Source organism: Cetorhinus maximus, chromosome 7 (assembly GCF_964194155.1).
Source record: "Cetorhinus maximus chromosome 7, sCetMax3.hap1.1, whole genome shotgun sequence".
NCBI lineage: Eukaryota > Metazoa > Chordata > Chondrichthyes > Lamniformes > Cetorhinidae > Cetorhinus > Cetorhinus maximus.
This window is the reverse complement of record NC_135885.1, coordinates 22,533,522-22,547,915: the sequence shown is the minus strand read 5'-3', so window position 1 is coordinate 22,547,915 and position 14,394 is coordinate 22,533,522. Positions and strand designations below refer to the sequence as shown.

General features: G+C 42.3%; 1 protein-coding gene across 4 annotated transcripts in view; it reads right to left on the bottom strand.

Moving 5' to 3' along the window:
* Positions 1–14,394, bottom strand: part of tmem131 (transmembrane protein 131) — a 169,708-nt gene that overhangs the window by 3,374 nt on the left and 151,940 nt on the right. For all 4 annotated transcript variants that reach the window (XM_078545156.1, XM_078545159.1, XM_078545158.1 and 1 more), the window contains 3 exons: positions 7,031–7,152; positions 6,777–6,891; positions 6,258–6,367 (listed from right to left, as the gene is read on the bottom strand). In XM_078545156.1, the coding sequence (XP_078401282.1) occupies positions 6,258–6,367; positions 6,777–6,891; positions 7,031–7,152 (347 nt within the window). The remainder of the gene's footprint in view (positions 1–6,257; positions 6,368–6,776; positions 6,892–7,030; positions 7,153–14,394) is intronic.

The following is a 14,394-nucleotide window of genomic DNA, read 5'->3' as shown; positions in this document are numbered from 1 at the left end:
CATGATGCCAAGCCCAGTGATTCATCAATTGTATGAAGTGGCATCAGCCTCCTCTTCATGGTAGCACTTCTTACCTTGGGAGTGAAAAGCTTGTGGGTTCACATTCCACTCCAGAGGTCAGAGCAAATAATCCACCATCTTCACTGTTTATAAAACAAAGCTATTCCCTTTATTATATTGGCTGAAAGTAATATCACTGTCACATCCTATTACATGATTTCTGTAATTACGCTGAAGAAATGCTTTAGAAGTACCTATTAAAAATCATCAAATTTTGTCTAAAATATCCAAACACAGGCTTCTATCTTGCTGCATGTGCACACAAATGCTGACAATACCTTGTCTGGTCATTAAATTGAACAGCTATTATGTGCACATGAAACACTTCAAGCTAATTTTAGTATCACAGCAGAGAGAACAGAAATGGATGAGCACCAAATAAGTATTCTACTCTATTTCAGTGGTTAGTTTTGTACAATTGCATATGTCCATATTATGCACTAGACAACTATGTCCATAGATAGCATTCTACACTTTTTAAGCCATCTTGTTGCTCTATTTATATATTTATCGAGTTACAGGATGCTGAGAATATTGATGCGCCATGTGACCATGTCAGCTTTAAAGATTGACATTTCTTCATGGTGAAGCAAAAGCCCACTTTCAGTTTATTACATGCAACTGAATATTCAAAACCTTTGCCTCCTACAGGTGAAACCAACTATTTATTGCACGTAAAACGCTGTAGTAAAAATGTCAAAATACTGCTTTTCTAAACATGTTTGCTAAACATGTATAATGGGACTTGGATTATCTTTACATAGTAAAAGCAAACGAAGGGGCTGGAAATGTAAACCACACATCCAACAACATTCTGCTCCAGAGGCAAAAACGGGTAGTTAAAAAAATATCATGCTCCTTTTTAAGACTCTAAGAGGCCCCTTGAGTGGGAGCTGGAACAGCAGCTCCCATCTCGGTTACAAATTGACCCGTGGTATCCGTTGTTGCTAGCAGGTAAGACGAGGTTAGGATTAAATAATGGGGAAGCAAGGAATGGATGTATATAGTAGAGTTCTACTGAATTACCTTCACAGATCAGTAAGTAACTATGCCAAGCTCTCTCTCAGGCTAAGTAACGCCACTCAATATCGAACCAAATCATACCAAGGGTTGACTATCTGTGGTTTATCAAGTGAACTTGATGGGTGAATGGCCTCTTGTTCCTGTTTCATATTTTTGAACTCCCTGATTTAATATTTAGCTCACAGAACAGCAAAACTTCTGATTAGGTTCTTTACAGCCTCAACATAAAGTTCAGCAATGAGATCATGACCACTCCTATTTTCTCAGCTAGAAAGTGCTGGTAAATGGTTCTGCTTTTCCATTTGAACTTCTGGACCCATGTTTTGTTTCTTTATTGGCCCATTACCACCCACTTTTACCTTGCACCATCTTCCCTTTTATCATTTCATCACCCCTGCCCTCCAACCTATTACAGACCTTTCCCACTGCTTTCCTCACCAACCTCCACTCCTTAGGCTCCCACTTTTTCCAGGTTCTGTACTTGCATAAAAACTGTTAAATCCCTACTGGCGGCTTAAAATAAAGTGTAAAATCTGTCTTTCCTTCTTACAGATGCTGACTGACCTCCTGTGTACTTCCAATATTTTCTATTTTTGTTTCAGATTTCCAGTTTTAAATTTAAAAAAATAATTTAATAACCTTTCAATTTCTTTTAACATGATACCTGGGAAACAGTTTAAAAAATGTCTTATTAGGACTTTCAATCAAACTATTGTCCATGATTCGTACACAAATCTCTAAAGATTGCCAAAAATATTGCAATACAATAATGAGCTAAACTCATTATTACAATAGCTTAACTACTGTCTGCTTCAGTAAAATTCCACTTTCATCAATTGAAAGTTGTGTAAAATAGACCTGGTCACCACTTTTAAATATTCAATAGTTGGGAGTCATATCTGCATCAGTAAACTGCGGGTTATAAATTTCCAATTATCATATTGGTGCCCAGTCCAAATTTTGGTTTCTTTGCTTGTTTTTTTTGCATCTGTTCCCATGTGGCTGATGCAGATCTTCCTCGTCCTACTGACCAACTTCTCAAAAATCAACAAGTTATTTCCACATGTTTTTCAAAGATTAATTTCACCTAACTGAAGTTAGAGTAACTATTTTTGTTGAATGCACATACATTCCAATATTTCTAACATGCATCAGCAGAAAGCACTGGAAGCTGGACAAGGCCAATCTGAACAAGGCAGCATCTTGTCCTCTCAGGCTGACCCAAAAACATTCCTTGGCAGTATTCAGAGATGAGCAAGGGAGTTTCTGGCCAATGGCTCCGGCTCAACAAATACGACTAAAAATAGATTATCTGGTCATCACGTTGCTATTTGAGAGACTTTGCTGCGTGCAAATTGGCTGCCACGTTTCCTGCATTGCAACAAATTGGACAGTGAAGAGGATAGCTGTCAACTCCAGAATGATATCAATGGTTTGGTTGAGTGGGTGGAGATGTGGCAAATGGAGTTCAATCCAGAGAAGTGTGAAGTAATGCATTTCCGGAGGGCAAACAAAGCCACTCAATAAATGGGAAGTTATTGAGGGGTTGAGGAAGTGAGGCACCTTGGAGTACATGTCCAGAGGTCCTTGAAGGTGGCAGGACAGGTGGACAAAGTGGTCAAGAAATCATGTGGAATGCTTTCCTTTATTGGGCAAGGTATTGAATACAAAAGCAGGGGTGTAATGATGGAATTGTATATAATGCTGGTTAGGCCACAGCTGGAATTGTATACACAGTTCTGGTCATCATATTACAGAAGGACGTAATTGCTCTGGAGAGTGTTCAGAGGAGATTTACAAGAAAGCTACAATTTTCAAGCCTTGGCAGCAATGAGGAAATATTGGATAGGCTAGGGTTATTTTCCTTAGAACAGAGGTGGCTAAGTGGTAACCTAATTGATGTGTACAAAATTATAAGGGGCCTAGATAGGGAAGATAGGAAAGACTGGTTTCCCCTAGCCGAGGGATCAATTGCCACAGGGCATAGATTTAAGGTGACTGGTAGATGGATTAGAGAGGGCATGAGGAAAAACTTTTTCACTCAGAGGGTGGTGGGCATTTGGAATTCACTGCCTAAGTTGGTGGTCAAGGCTGAAATGCTCAGCTCATTTAAAAAGGTACCTGGATCTGCATCTGAAGTGCTGTAACCTGCGAGGCTATGGAACAGATGCTGGAAAGTGGGATTAAAATGAGCGGCTAGTTTCTCTTTTTATTTTTTTGGTCAGCGCAGACACGATGGGCAGAACAGCCTCTTTCTGCACCGTAACTTTTCTATGGTTCTAACAATGACTACACAGTTCTTCGCTTGCTCTAAAATGCTTTGGGACATTACGAGGTTGTGAAAGTCTGCATAACTGCAAGTTTTTCTTCCTTCCACCAACTTCATACTGTTCTACGTCCATCTAAATGAACCATGATAACAGGTTCCACAGGTCTACAATTCCTGCATTGCAGGAATTCACCAAGGCTCCTCTAACAGCACCTTCCAAACCCATGACCATTACCGTTTAGAAGGATAAAGGTAGCAGATAGATGGGAACACCACCGCCTGGAAGTTCCCCTCCAAGTCACCATCACCCTGACTTGGAAATATATCGCCATTCCTTCACTGTCATTGGGTCAAAATCCTGGAGCTCCCTTCCTAACAGCACTGTGGGTGTACCTACACCACATGGACTGCAGCAGTTCAAGACAACAGCTCACCACCACCACCACCTTCTCAAGGGCAACTAGGGATGGGCAATAAATGCTGGCCCAGCCAGCGAAGCCCACATCTCGTGAATGAATAAAAAAAAAGACATGAAACTGATGAACAGATTTTGAAACCGGAGAGAAATAACCAATGCGAATTAGCCAACAATTTGGATGTTTGTAGGAATTGGAATTTCGGAATGGATCCCAACTGTTTTATGTTATAACTGAGATACCAGTAGCAGAGGAAACCACTCAATGTTTCAATTTCAATTCACTGAAAACACATTTCCTCTCGTCTACAATATAGAACTTGGATTTATGTATCATTTATCACAAGAATGTCCTAAAGCATTTCACTTACAACTAAATACTATGAAGCAGTGACATTTGTTTAAGTAATGGTGGCAGTCACTTGGTGCACAAGACCGGGCAAAAATAAAATCGACATGTTATCCAAGAATGAAAAAGGTTGCTACTTTATTTTAATCTGTCTGGAGCAGTAAGGGGCTACACTGCTAAGGGAATATATTCTCCCCCCACCAACCCCGCCTCAACTAGGCAAAACGTAACTAAATTAGCTTAGAAGGACCATTCCAAACATTAGGCATTTACACTTGAGATTCTTTTCAACAATGCCCAATTTTTGTTTGAATTTGCATTTCCTCTTTAAAATGCTAATGGAGATTTCCATATCCCCATTGTTGTACTCCAAAAAGTAGAATGTCCTGCAAACTACTCTTATGTCAGGCTTCCTGCATACCCAAAGCTAGCAATTTAATTTATGGTAATTTGAAGAGAACAAACTCATTACCTAACACTAGATTGTTGTGCAGTTTCCAAATGATGCGTATCATGAGCAACAGTCTCCACTACTCCTCACCGCCTCAACAAACTTTTGATCTGAATTGAATCACAGAGTCAGTCATCTGGCTGCTCGTTAACCCTTGAGCAATGGGCTCTGGAGCCAAATTGATAGGGAGTTGCCAACAAGCCAATAATGCTTTTAAAATATCTCTCACTTGCTTTTGTCAGGCAATTAGGGCAAACTAACCTCCAAACATGCTCCTCTCTATTGACATTACATTGATTTTAGAGTTAAATTGCTTGTTTTCAAAGGGACAGGACTTCTCGAGTTGCTAGTGTGAAAGTTACAGCTGTAGGTGGTCACAACACTGGGCCTGTCTAATGTACTCCCAACAGGCAAGATCCTTACTGATTTGAAAGCCATTAGGCCCTGTAGAGTGAATGGTGAAAGAGCAGAAACAGCCAACACAATTATTTCCGGGGGTGATTTATGTCCTCTGGCGTCACCTCCACAGCTCAGGACAAGGTGACTTTGTGGCAACTAATTCAGTCTTTAGGCCAACTCAATTGTACCCATCTGTGAGATGGCTGCATGGGTTGTGGGGAGGAGGGGGGAAGGGGGAAAATGGTCAAGTGCAGGAAGAAATGGGCTCCATTTCAGTCAAATTTGTCAAATGAATGGCCATGTTGACAGGAGGATCCTGTTTCGAGGGGGAAAAAAAAGCAACAGCTGGTCTCATTATCCCCAAGAATTCTGAGGAATAATTGTGAACCAAACATTCCACTGCACCTTTTATGCAGGGCTACTACCTTTAGAAAAATATTTAAACTGGTGCACTTCGAATCTTCCAGCACACTATCACCCTTTCTAGTACCACATGAAAGGGTAAGCAATTTAGCAAATTCAAATGCTGTCTTATATTAGGGACTATATTAGGAACTGTAGGAGGCATTATTTTGTCCTCAAAAACATTGCAATCTAATGGAATACAATCTTCATTAGTAACTTCAGACTTACTAGGCAGAAACAATTACCCCAAGATAACATCTTTACATAAAAAATATGCCATAATTTAGAGGCTGATTTTGACTATGAGCCAAGATGACCTGGCCTTTCCTCCCCCAACCCCTGCAGCCCAATGGCCAAATAGCATTAATGCCATGCATTGATGGTTGCTTTCTGTTGCCGTCTTGTCTGTTAAGCATGCAAAAACACTTAAGAGAATTGGAGCAAAGCTCCACTCTGCATTCAATGTCAAAATAAGTGAATTTGCAACATGAGCAGGAAGGTCCAATTTGCTGTCCCTCACTTGATGTGCTGAGACCAATTACAGTGCTGCTGTGATGGAGATCAGCCAGCTAATAGATAGAATCCAGTAGCTCTCTGGTCCATATGGTTCAACTAATAACTGGATAAGCACAAGTTAATGTGGATTTGTTTTGGCACGTTACATTGCCAAGCTGCTGGCATTAAAGCATTGGGACTGCTGACAAAGTCATTTCATGATCTAGTCCTCACAGTCAGGAACTATTATGCATTCAAATTCATTGCCCAATATTTAAGGTGGGGCATTTCTACGAATGAAAGGGAAACCCTCCCACCCACATCCTTACACTCCTGTATATTACCGATATAATCCCAATCTACAGATCACTCATTAGTTTGAATGCGTTACCTCCAGTAAGATTGAAGGAGTTGCTGGGTCCGAAAGCTGAAAACGAGTTTGGAGGAGCAAATTCAGAGGTGCTGGTGGTACTCATACTGCATGGACTCAACAAGCTGGAGCTGAAATGCAAAATTAAAAAAAAAACTGAACTTTTTAAGAGAATCACATTTTCTATAAAACAAATCAATGACAGCCCAAGTGAACCAACTCGCAGCAAACAGATTAAAGGAGGAAAACGAGCCAAATATTTCCCACATGACTGCTCTATCACAAATTAAAATAATCTACACAAAATTGTACTACAGAATGTTTGGCTCACCCAACATATTCATACAATTGCAAGGCTACTAGAAAATAATTAAAAATACAAAAGTCAGTTAATGTTTTAACTAAAGTTGTCCTCTTTAAAAGAAAATCACTGATGCTATAATTGGAAGGGAAATAGTCAAAAGAAAATCAAAACATTGATTTTCCCTGCTGTCTATCCTAAAACTCAATATCAGTTAGTAGGCAGATTATATCCCTCACCTGGTGTCTGACTCATCGCTGTCAAAGGAAGCTATGCTATTACATAAAGGGGCAGTAGGAATGTTGCCACAGGCTTCGGCTTTGATTAAAGGTGCTTTCATTGGACCGCTGCTGCCTGCAAATATATTATAAAAAAACTTTTATGAACAGAATATTTCAATATTTAGTTTGAGTTAACAGGTTTACTACCAGGAAATGAAAGTGTTCCATATATACAGCTCTATCATTCAGTAGCTGGACAAAGTAGTTAGTACCTGGACTCTTGTCATAGCCTGCGGCCACAGCCGCAAAGGTGGGGTTGCCATTTTTCCCAGGGAGAGATGCTGATTTTACAATTTTGGATTTACTACCATTCACTGGTTTAATACCAGCATCACTGCAACAACAAAAAAAGGCAATTCTGTAACTAACACGCACTCCGTTATGAAAATATAGCAATTTTTATGTTATTGGGATTTATTGTAAGGGTAGGAATAGTGCTCGTCTGCCTGGGTGGGACTTAATTGAATGAAAGACAGCTGGTCCGAAGGCTTTGATGTATCACAAGAGAAGCTAGGTTTGAAATGCTAAATAAGTAAACATGGTTTTTAAGTTTTAGAATGAGAGGTATAAAAGGAAAATTTGCATTTTGAGATAAACCAGAATAGTCGTGAATTTCTAAGAGGATGAAATGTCACACCTAGTCAAAAGAAGCCAAACAGTGTGTTTATTTTTCCAAAGCTTACTGATAAAATTGGTGCTATGAAAGATTATTAGAAAGGTAAAGTCCAAAGACATATTGAAACAATGGGATTCACATTAAAAAGGGAGAAACATGTATAAAGGAGATGAGATTATACATAAGGGGAAGGATTTCTAAGATCTAACAAGTGTGAAAAGCCTCCAGCCACTGTGCTCAAATTGCTGTCTGGAGGAACTGAAGAAAACTCACTTTGAACATCCCTGCCCAGGGTATTTTGTGTTGCTTTGCCTGGGTCTGTTAAAATCTATTTTGTTTTTACTGTTGCCTTAACAGAGATGTAACTGGGAGTTAGATTAATTACTGGAGCTAGGAGTTATCATAGCAATTTGTAGACCTATGTATGTGCTTTAAATTATTTTTTTTATTAATAAATGTTTAATTTAGCTTTGTAAATACCCTCCAATACTCAGTGGACTTACTACTGAATTCAAGGCACGCATCTCGAAATAAACATACAACTTGCAGAACAGTTGTTTCAAGTTTCCTTTTGGGATTTGAGCAGCTTAGCATTTACCATCTGATGTGCCATAACAATATTAAAATACACAGCATAAAGAAGCACTGTGCTTATGTAAAAATAGTATCCAGTTCATAACCACATGCAAAAAATATACATTTGCATATATGGAAACACATGCAAATATCTGATAACATTCATATTTCTAACTGATCAGAAAATTGCTCATTTCATGCCCAACCCATTCTGCATCTCTAAACATGAAAAGGTTGAGCAATTTTAGATTTGATAGAGGTGTCCAAAATCATGAAGGGTCTGGACAGAGTACATAGGGAGAAACTTTCCCGCTCGTGAAAGGGTTGAGAACGATATGGCATGTGCTTATTTTGCCCTATGAGAAAATACTTTCCCGTGCAGCGAGTGACTATGGTCTGGAATGCACTGAGAGAATGGTGGAGGCAGGTTCAATCAAAGCATTTAAAAAGAGAATTAGATTGTTATTGAAAAGGTAGAATGTGCAGGGTTATGGGGAGAAGGCAGGAGAATGACACTAAATGAATTGCTTTAGTAATTGCATTTGGAGAGCTGGTGCAGACACAAGTGGGGCAAACGGCTGCCTCCTGTGCTGTAACAATTCTATGAATTTACATTAGTCATTCAAAATGTCAAAGGGCTGAGAAGATACAGTTTCCTATGCTTTCAAAATAAATTACAACTATGACTACACAACCAATGAAGTGCTTTTTAAAGTGCTTTGGGACAGCCCGAAGCCATGCATGTGTTTCTTTCTTTAACATGTCAGTACTTAGACGTGAGCAATAATTGTGACTTAAAACAAGTTTGAATAGTTTGAACATGGGATTTCACACCAGAACAATAGTCTAACAATTGCTAAACAGTGGATTTGAGAGCGTTTTCTGGCAATGTACTAACATACAGGGAGAGCTATCTAACTCCAGGAGGGTTCACCAACCAGCACTCTTAGGCACAGGGTTACTGGATAATGATCAAAAATAGGAATTCAGAAGGATTTTCCACTTCCCTGGCACACCCTTATTGAATCAGCTAAATCAGATCAGGATAGGAATCAAAAATTGGATATTCTGATCTGTATACTTTAGTTTTTATACTGTACTTGTTATTTCAGATATTGCTTTAATGATGGGGGAGGTGATGGCGTAAGACTAGTAATCCAGAGACCCAGGGTAATGCTCTGGGGACCCAGGTTCGAATCCCACCATGGCAGATGGTGGAATTTGAATTCAACAAAAATCTGGAATTCAAAGAATAATGATGAGCATGAAACCATTGTCAATTGTTGCAAAAACCCATTTGGTTCACTAATGTCCTTTAGGGAAGGAAATCTGTCTTCCTTATCTGGTCTGGCCTACATGTGACTCAAGACCCACAGCAATGTGTGGTTGACTCTTAAATGCCCTCTGAAATGGCCTAGCTAGCCAGTCAGTTGTATCAAACTGCTACAAAGTCACAAAGAAATGAAACCAGACAGACCGCCTGGCATCAACCTAGGCACCGGAAACGACAACAGCAATCTCAGCCCTGTCGACCCTGCAAAGTCCTAACTAACATCGGGGGGCTAGTGGCAAAATTGGGAGAGCTGTCTCAAGCAACAGTCCGACATAGGTCATCCTCACAGAATCACACCTTACAGATAACGTCTCAGATAACACCATCCTTGGGTATGTCCTGTCCCACCGGCAGGAAGACCCAGCAGAGGTGGCGGCACAGTGGTATACAGTCAGGGGGGAATTGCCCTGGGGAGTTCTCAACATCGACTCCAGACCCCAAGAAGTCTCATGGCATCAGGTCAAACATAGACAAGGAAACCTCCTGCTAATTTCCACGTACTGCCCTCCCTCAGCTGATAAATCATGTTGAACACTGCTTGGAAGAAGCACTGAGGGTGGCAAAGGCTCAGAATGTACTCTGGATGGGGGACTTCAATGTCCATCACCAAGAGTGGCTTGGTATCACCACTACTGAGAGCTGATCGAGTCCTAAAGGACTTGCTGCTAGACTGGGTGTGCAGCAGGTGGCAAGGGAACCAACAAGAGGGAAAAACATACTTGATCTCATTCTCACCAACGTGCCTGCTGCAGAGGCATCTGCCCATGACAGTATCAGTAGGAGTGTCCACTGTACAGAGTCATTGTGGAGACAAAGTCCCGCCTTCACATTGAGGATACCCTCCATCATGTTCTGTGGCACGACCACCGTATTAAATGGGATAGATTTCAAGCAGATCTAGTAACTCTAGACTGGGCATCCATGAGGCATTGTAGGACATCAGCAGCAGAATTGTACTCGAACACAATCTGTAACCTCATGGCCCAGCATATCCCCCACTCTACCATCACCATTAAGGCAGGGGATCAACCCTGGTTCACATGAAGAGTGCAGGAGGGCATGCCAGGAGAAACACCAGACATACCTAAAAATGAGATGTCAACCTGGTGAAGCTATAACACAGGACTACTTGTGTGCCAAACAGGATAAGCAGCAAGTGATAGACAGAGCTGAGCAATCCCACAATCTGATCCAACAGATCAGGTCTAAGTTCTGCAGTCTTGCCACATCCAGTCATGAATCGTGGTGAGCAATTAAACGACTCACTGGAGGCGGCTCCACAAATATCCCCATCCTCAATGATGGAGGAGCCCAGCAGAGTAGTGCAAAAGATAAGGCTGAAGCATTTGTTACCATCTTCAGCCAAAAGTGTCAAGTGGATGATCCATCTCGGCTTCCTTCGGAAGTCCTCACCATCACAGATACCAGTCTTCTGCCAATTTGATTCACTCCACATATCATCAAGAAATGGCTGAAGGCACTGGATACTGCACAAGGCTGTGGGCCTGACAATATTCCGGCAATAATACTGAAGACTTGTGCTCCAGAACTTGCTGCGCCCCTAGCCAAGCTGTTCCAGTACAGCTACTACACTGGCATCCACCTGGCTATGTGGAAAATTGCCCATGTATGTCCTGTACACAAAAAAGCAGGACAAATCCAACCCGGCCAATTACCACCCCATCAGTCTACTCTCGGTCATCAGTAAAATAATGTAAGGGGTCATCAACAGTGCTATCAAGTGGCACTTACTTAACATAACCTGGTCACTGACTCCCAGTTTGGGTTCTGCCTGGGAAACTCAGCTCCTGACCTCATTTCAGCCTTGGTTCAAACATGGGCGAAAAAGCTGAACGCCCGAAGTGAGGCGAGAGTGACTGCCCTTGCATCCCGAGTGTGGCATCAAGGAGCCCTAGCAAAACTGAAGTCAATGGGAATCAGGGGGAAAATGCTCTCCTGATTGGAGTCATGTCCAGCACAAAGGAAGATGGTTGTGGCTGTTGGAGGTCAGTCATCTCAGCTCCAGGACTTCACTGCAGGAGTTCCTCAGGGTAGTGTCCTCAGCCCAACCACCTTCAGCTGCTTCATCAATGACCTTCCTTCCATCATAAAGGTCAGAAGCAGGGATGTTCGCTGATGATTGCACAATGTTCAGAACTATTCGTGACTCCTCAAGTACTGAAGCAGTCCATGGCCAACTGCAGCTAGACCTGGACAATATCCAGGCTTGGGGCTGACAAGTGGCAAGTAACATTTGTGCCACACAAGTGCCAGGCAATGACTATCTCCAGCAAGAGAGAACCCAACCATTGCCCCTTCATGTTCAATGGCATTACCATCACTGAATCCCCCACTAACAACATCCTGGGGGTTACCTGACCAGAAACTGAACTAGCCATATAAATGCTGTGGCTACAAGGGCAGGTCAGAGGCTAGGAATCGTGTGATGAGTAACTTACCTCCTGGCTCCCCAGAGCCTGTCCACCATCTACGAGGCACATGTTAGGAGTGTGATGGAATACTCCCCATTTGCCTGGATAAGTGCAGCTCCCACAACACAAGAAGCTTGACACCGTCCAGGACAAAGCAGCCTGCTTGATTGGCACCACATCCATAAACATTCACTCCCTCAAACACACAGGAGCAGCAGTGTGTACGATCTAGAAGATGCACTACAGCAATTCACCATGGCTCCTCAGATAGCACCTTCCAACTCCATGACCACTACCATCTAGAAGGACAAGGGCAGCAGACAGATGGGAACACTGCCACCTGTCTTGGAAATATATCACCGTTCCCTCACAGTCACTGGGTCAAAATCCTGGAATTCTTCCTAAAAGCACTGTGGGTGTACATATACCACATGAACTGCAGCGGTTCAAGGAGGCAGCTCACCGCCACCTTCTCAAGGGAAATTAGAGATGGGCAATAAATGTTGGCCCACCCAGTGAAGCCAACATCCCGTGAATGGGAAAAAAAAAAAATCAGCATTTGCGTCATCCATCTGTACACCTTGTTCAATTTTCATGCCATTTTTCGTTCCATTGGGGTTTGCTTTAACTTAAATAGGTATGGGCATAAGACAATTATTACTTTTCATTGATGACCTGTGCTTTCAAAAAAGTGATAAGAAAGTTAATGATATCAGCTGCAAAAGCAAGATACTGTGGATGCTGGAAATCAGAAAGAAAATTTATAAATAGCTATGGAGACGGGACTGGGGTTGGACAGCGCCACAATTTCCTGCCACCGGTCAGCATACCAGTTTGTCACCATGGTCCTGCCCTGGAGCCATTCTTAAAGAACCTGGTTGGGGGGGGGTGGAAGTACTATCCTCCCCAAAGTGGTTGGTAACCAATTAAACCCATTAACGGGCATATTAAAGCCAGCGTGCAGATTTTCCAGTTGGGCTCCCCACTACAGCCGAATCCCAGTCGATGAACGGAGGTGGCCTTTCAGCAGGAGACTGAGCAGCTAATGCGCCATCTACCATTTTTAACACTGCCCTATGTGGCTGCAATTACATAACTGTTGCAGCAGCTGCTGCTGGCTATCCTACCCCATAGAATGGTGGCCTGCCAGCTGTCGTCTCTATTTGTTTTTAAAAAGTATTCAGAGCCTTTTGCTTGCACAGCCCACCTTGAGGCGCTCTCTCCATCTCGCCCTCTTTTTCTCCTACCTACATCAGCGGTTTCCAGCTCTGATGGTCAGGCTGCAATGTGACAGTGCAGGAGGGCCCCTTATTGGATCTTCAGCCTTGAGAGCCTGGTCTCTATCCTTAATTGGATGGGGGTCCCTGAAGTAGGCACTGAATTGACTGCCCCTCAAAAATCACCCCCTCGGTCCTGACGCTGGCATGTATGGGTGACCGAGTGTGGGATCTGGACCCACAAAACAAAATTTCAGCTCAACATTTCAGTACTCAATTCTAATGAAATGTCATCAGCCTGAAACAGGGATGGACAATAAATGCTGGCCCAGCCAGCGAAGCCCACATCCAGTGAATGAATAAAAAAGGGCCTCAATTTGATCTCTGCTTTGTGCCAAGTTAGCTCTATAGATTAATAAAACATGCTGTCAATCAAAGGCCAACACCACACAATATTTGGTTAAGGTACCAGCCTCCAGAAGTTGCTGTCAGTTTGAGTAGCAGCAACAACAATGAATGCTAAGAGTTTTACCATCATTACTACTGCAAAATCTGGGCCACTGTGATACATGGGTGACAATCAATCCAAAATAAAATGAATGATTTAAATGGAAGTGATGAAACAGAACTAAATGTTGCAGAAAGATTGCTTTTTTATTCGTTCATGGGATATGGGCATCATTGGCTATGCCAGCATTTATTGCTCATCTCCTAATTACCCTTGAGAAGGTGGTGGTGAGCTGCCTTCTTGAACCACTGCAGTTCACGTGATGTAGATACACCTACAGTGCTGTTAGGGAGGGAGTTCCAGGATTTTGACCTAGCCACAGTGAAGGAACAGCGGTATATTTCCAAGTCAGGATGGTGAGTGGCTTGGAGGGGAACTTGCAGGTGATGGTGTTCCCATGTGTTTGCTGTCCTTTTCCTTCTAGATGGTAGTGGTCGTGGGTTTGGAAGATGCTGTCTGAGGAGCCTTGGTGAGTTCCTGCAGTGCATCCTGTAGATGGTACACACTGCAGGAAAACACTGCTGACAACATTAAACTTGTGGGAATGTGAGCGGTGACAAGGATATAAAGAGGCTTCAAGGTGATTTAGACAGGTTGATTGAGTGGGCAAATACATGGCAGATGCCGTATAATGCAGATAAGTGTGAGGTTATCCATTTTGGCAGAATATTATTTAAATAGTGATAGATTGGGGAATGTTGATGTACAAAGGAGCCTGGGTGTCCTTGTACACCAATCATTGAAAACAAGCATACAGGTGTAGCAAGCAATTAAGGTGGCAAATGCTATACTGGCCTTCATTGTGAGAGGGCTTCATTGCGAGAGGAGTAAGGAGGTCTTACTGCAGCTGGGCAGAACCTTGGTGAGTTCACACCTGGGGTAGTGTGCGCAGTT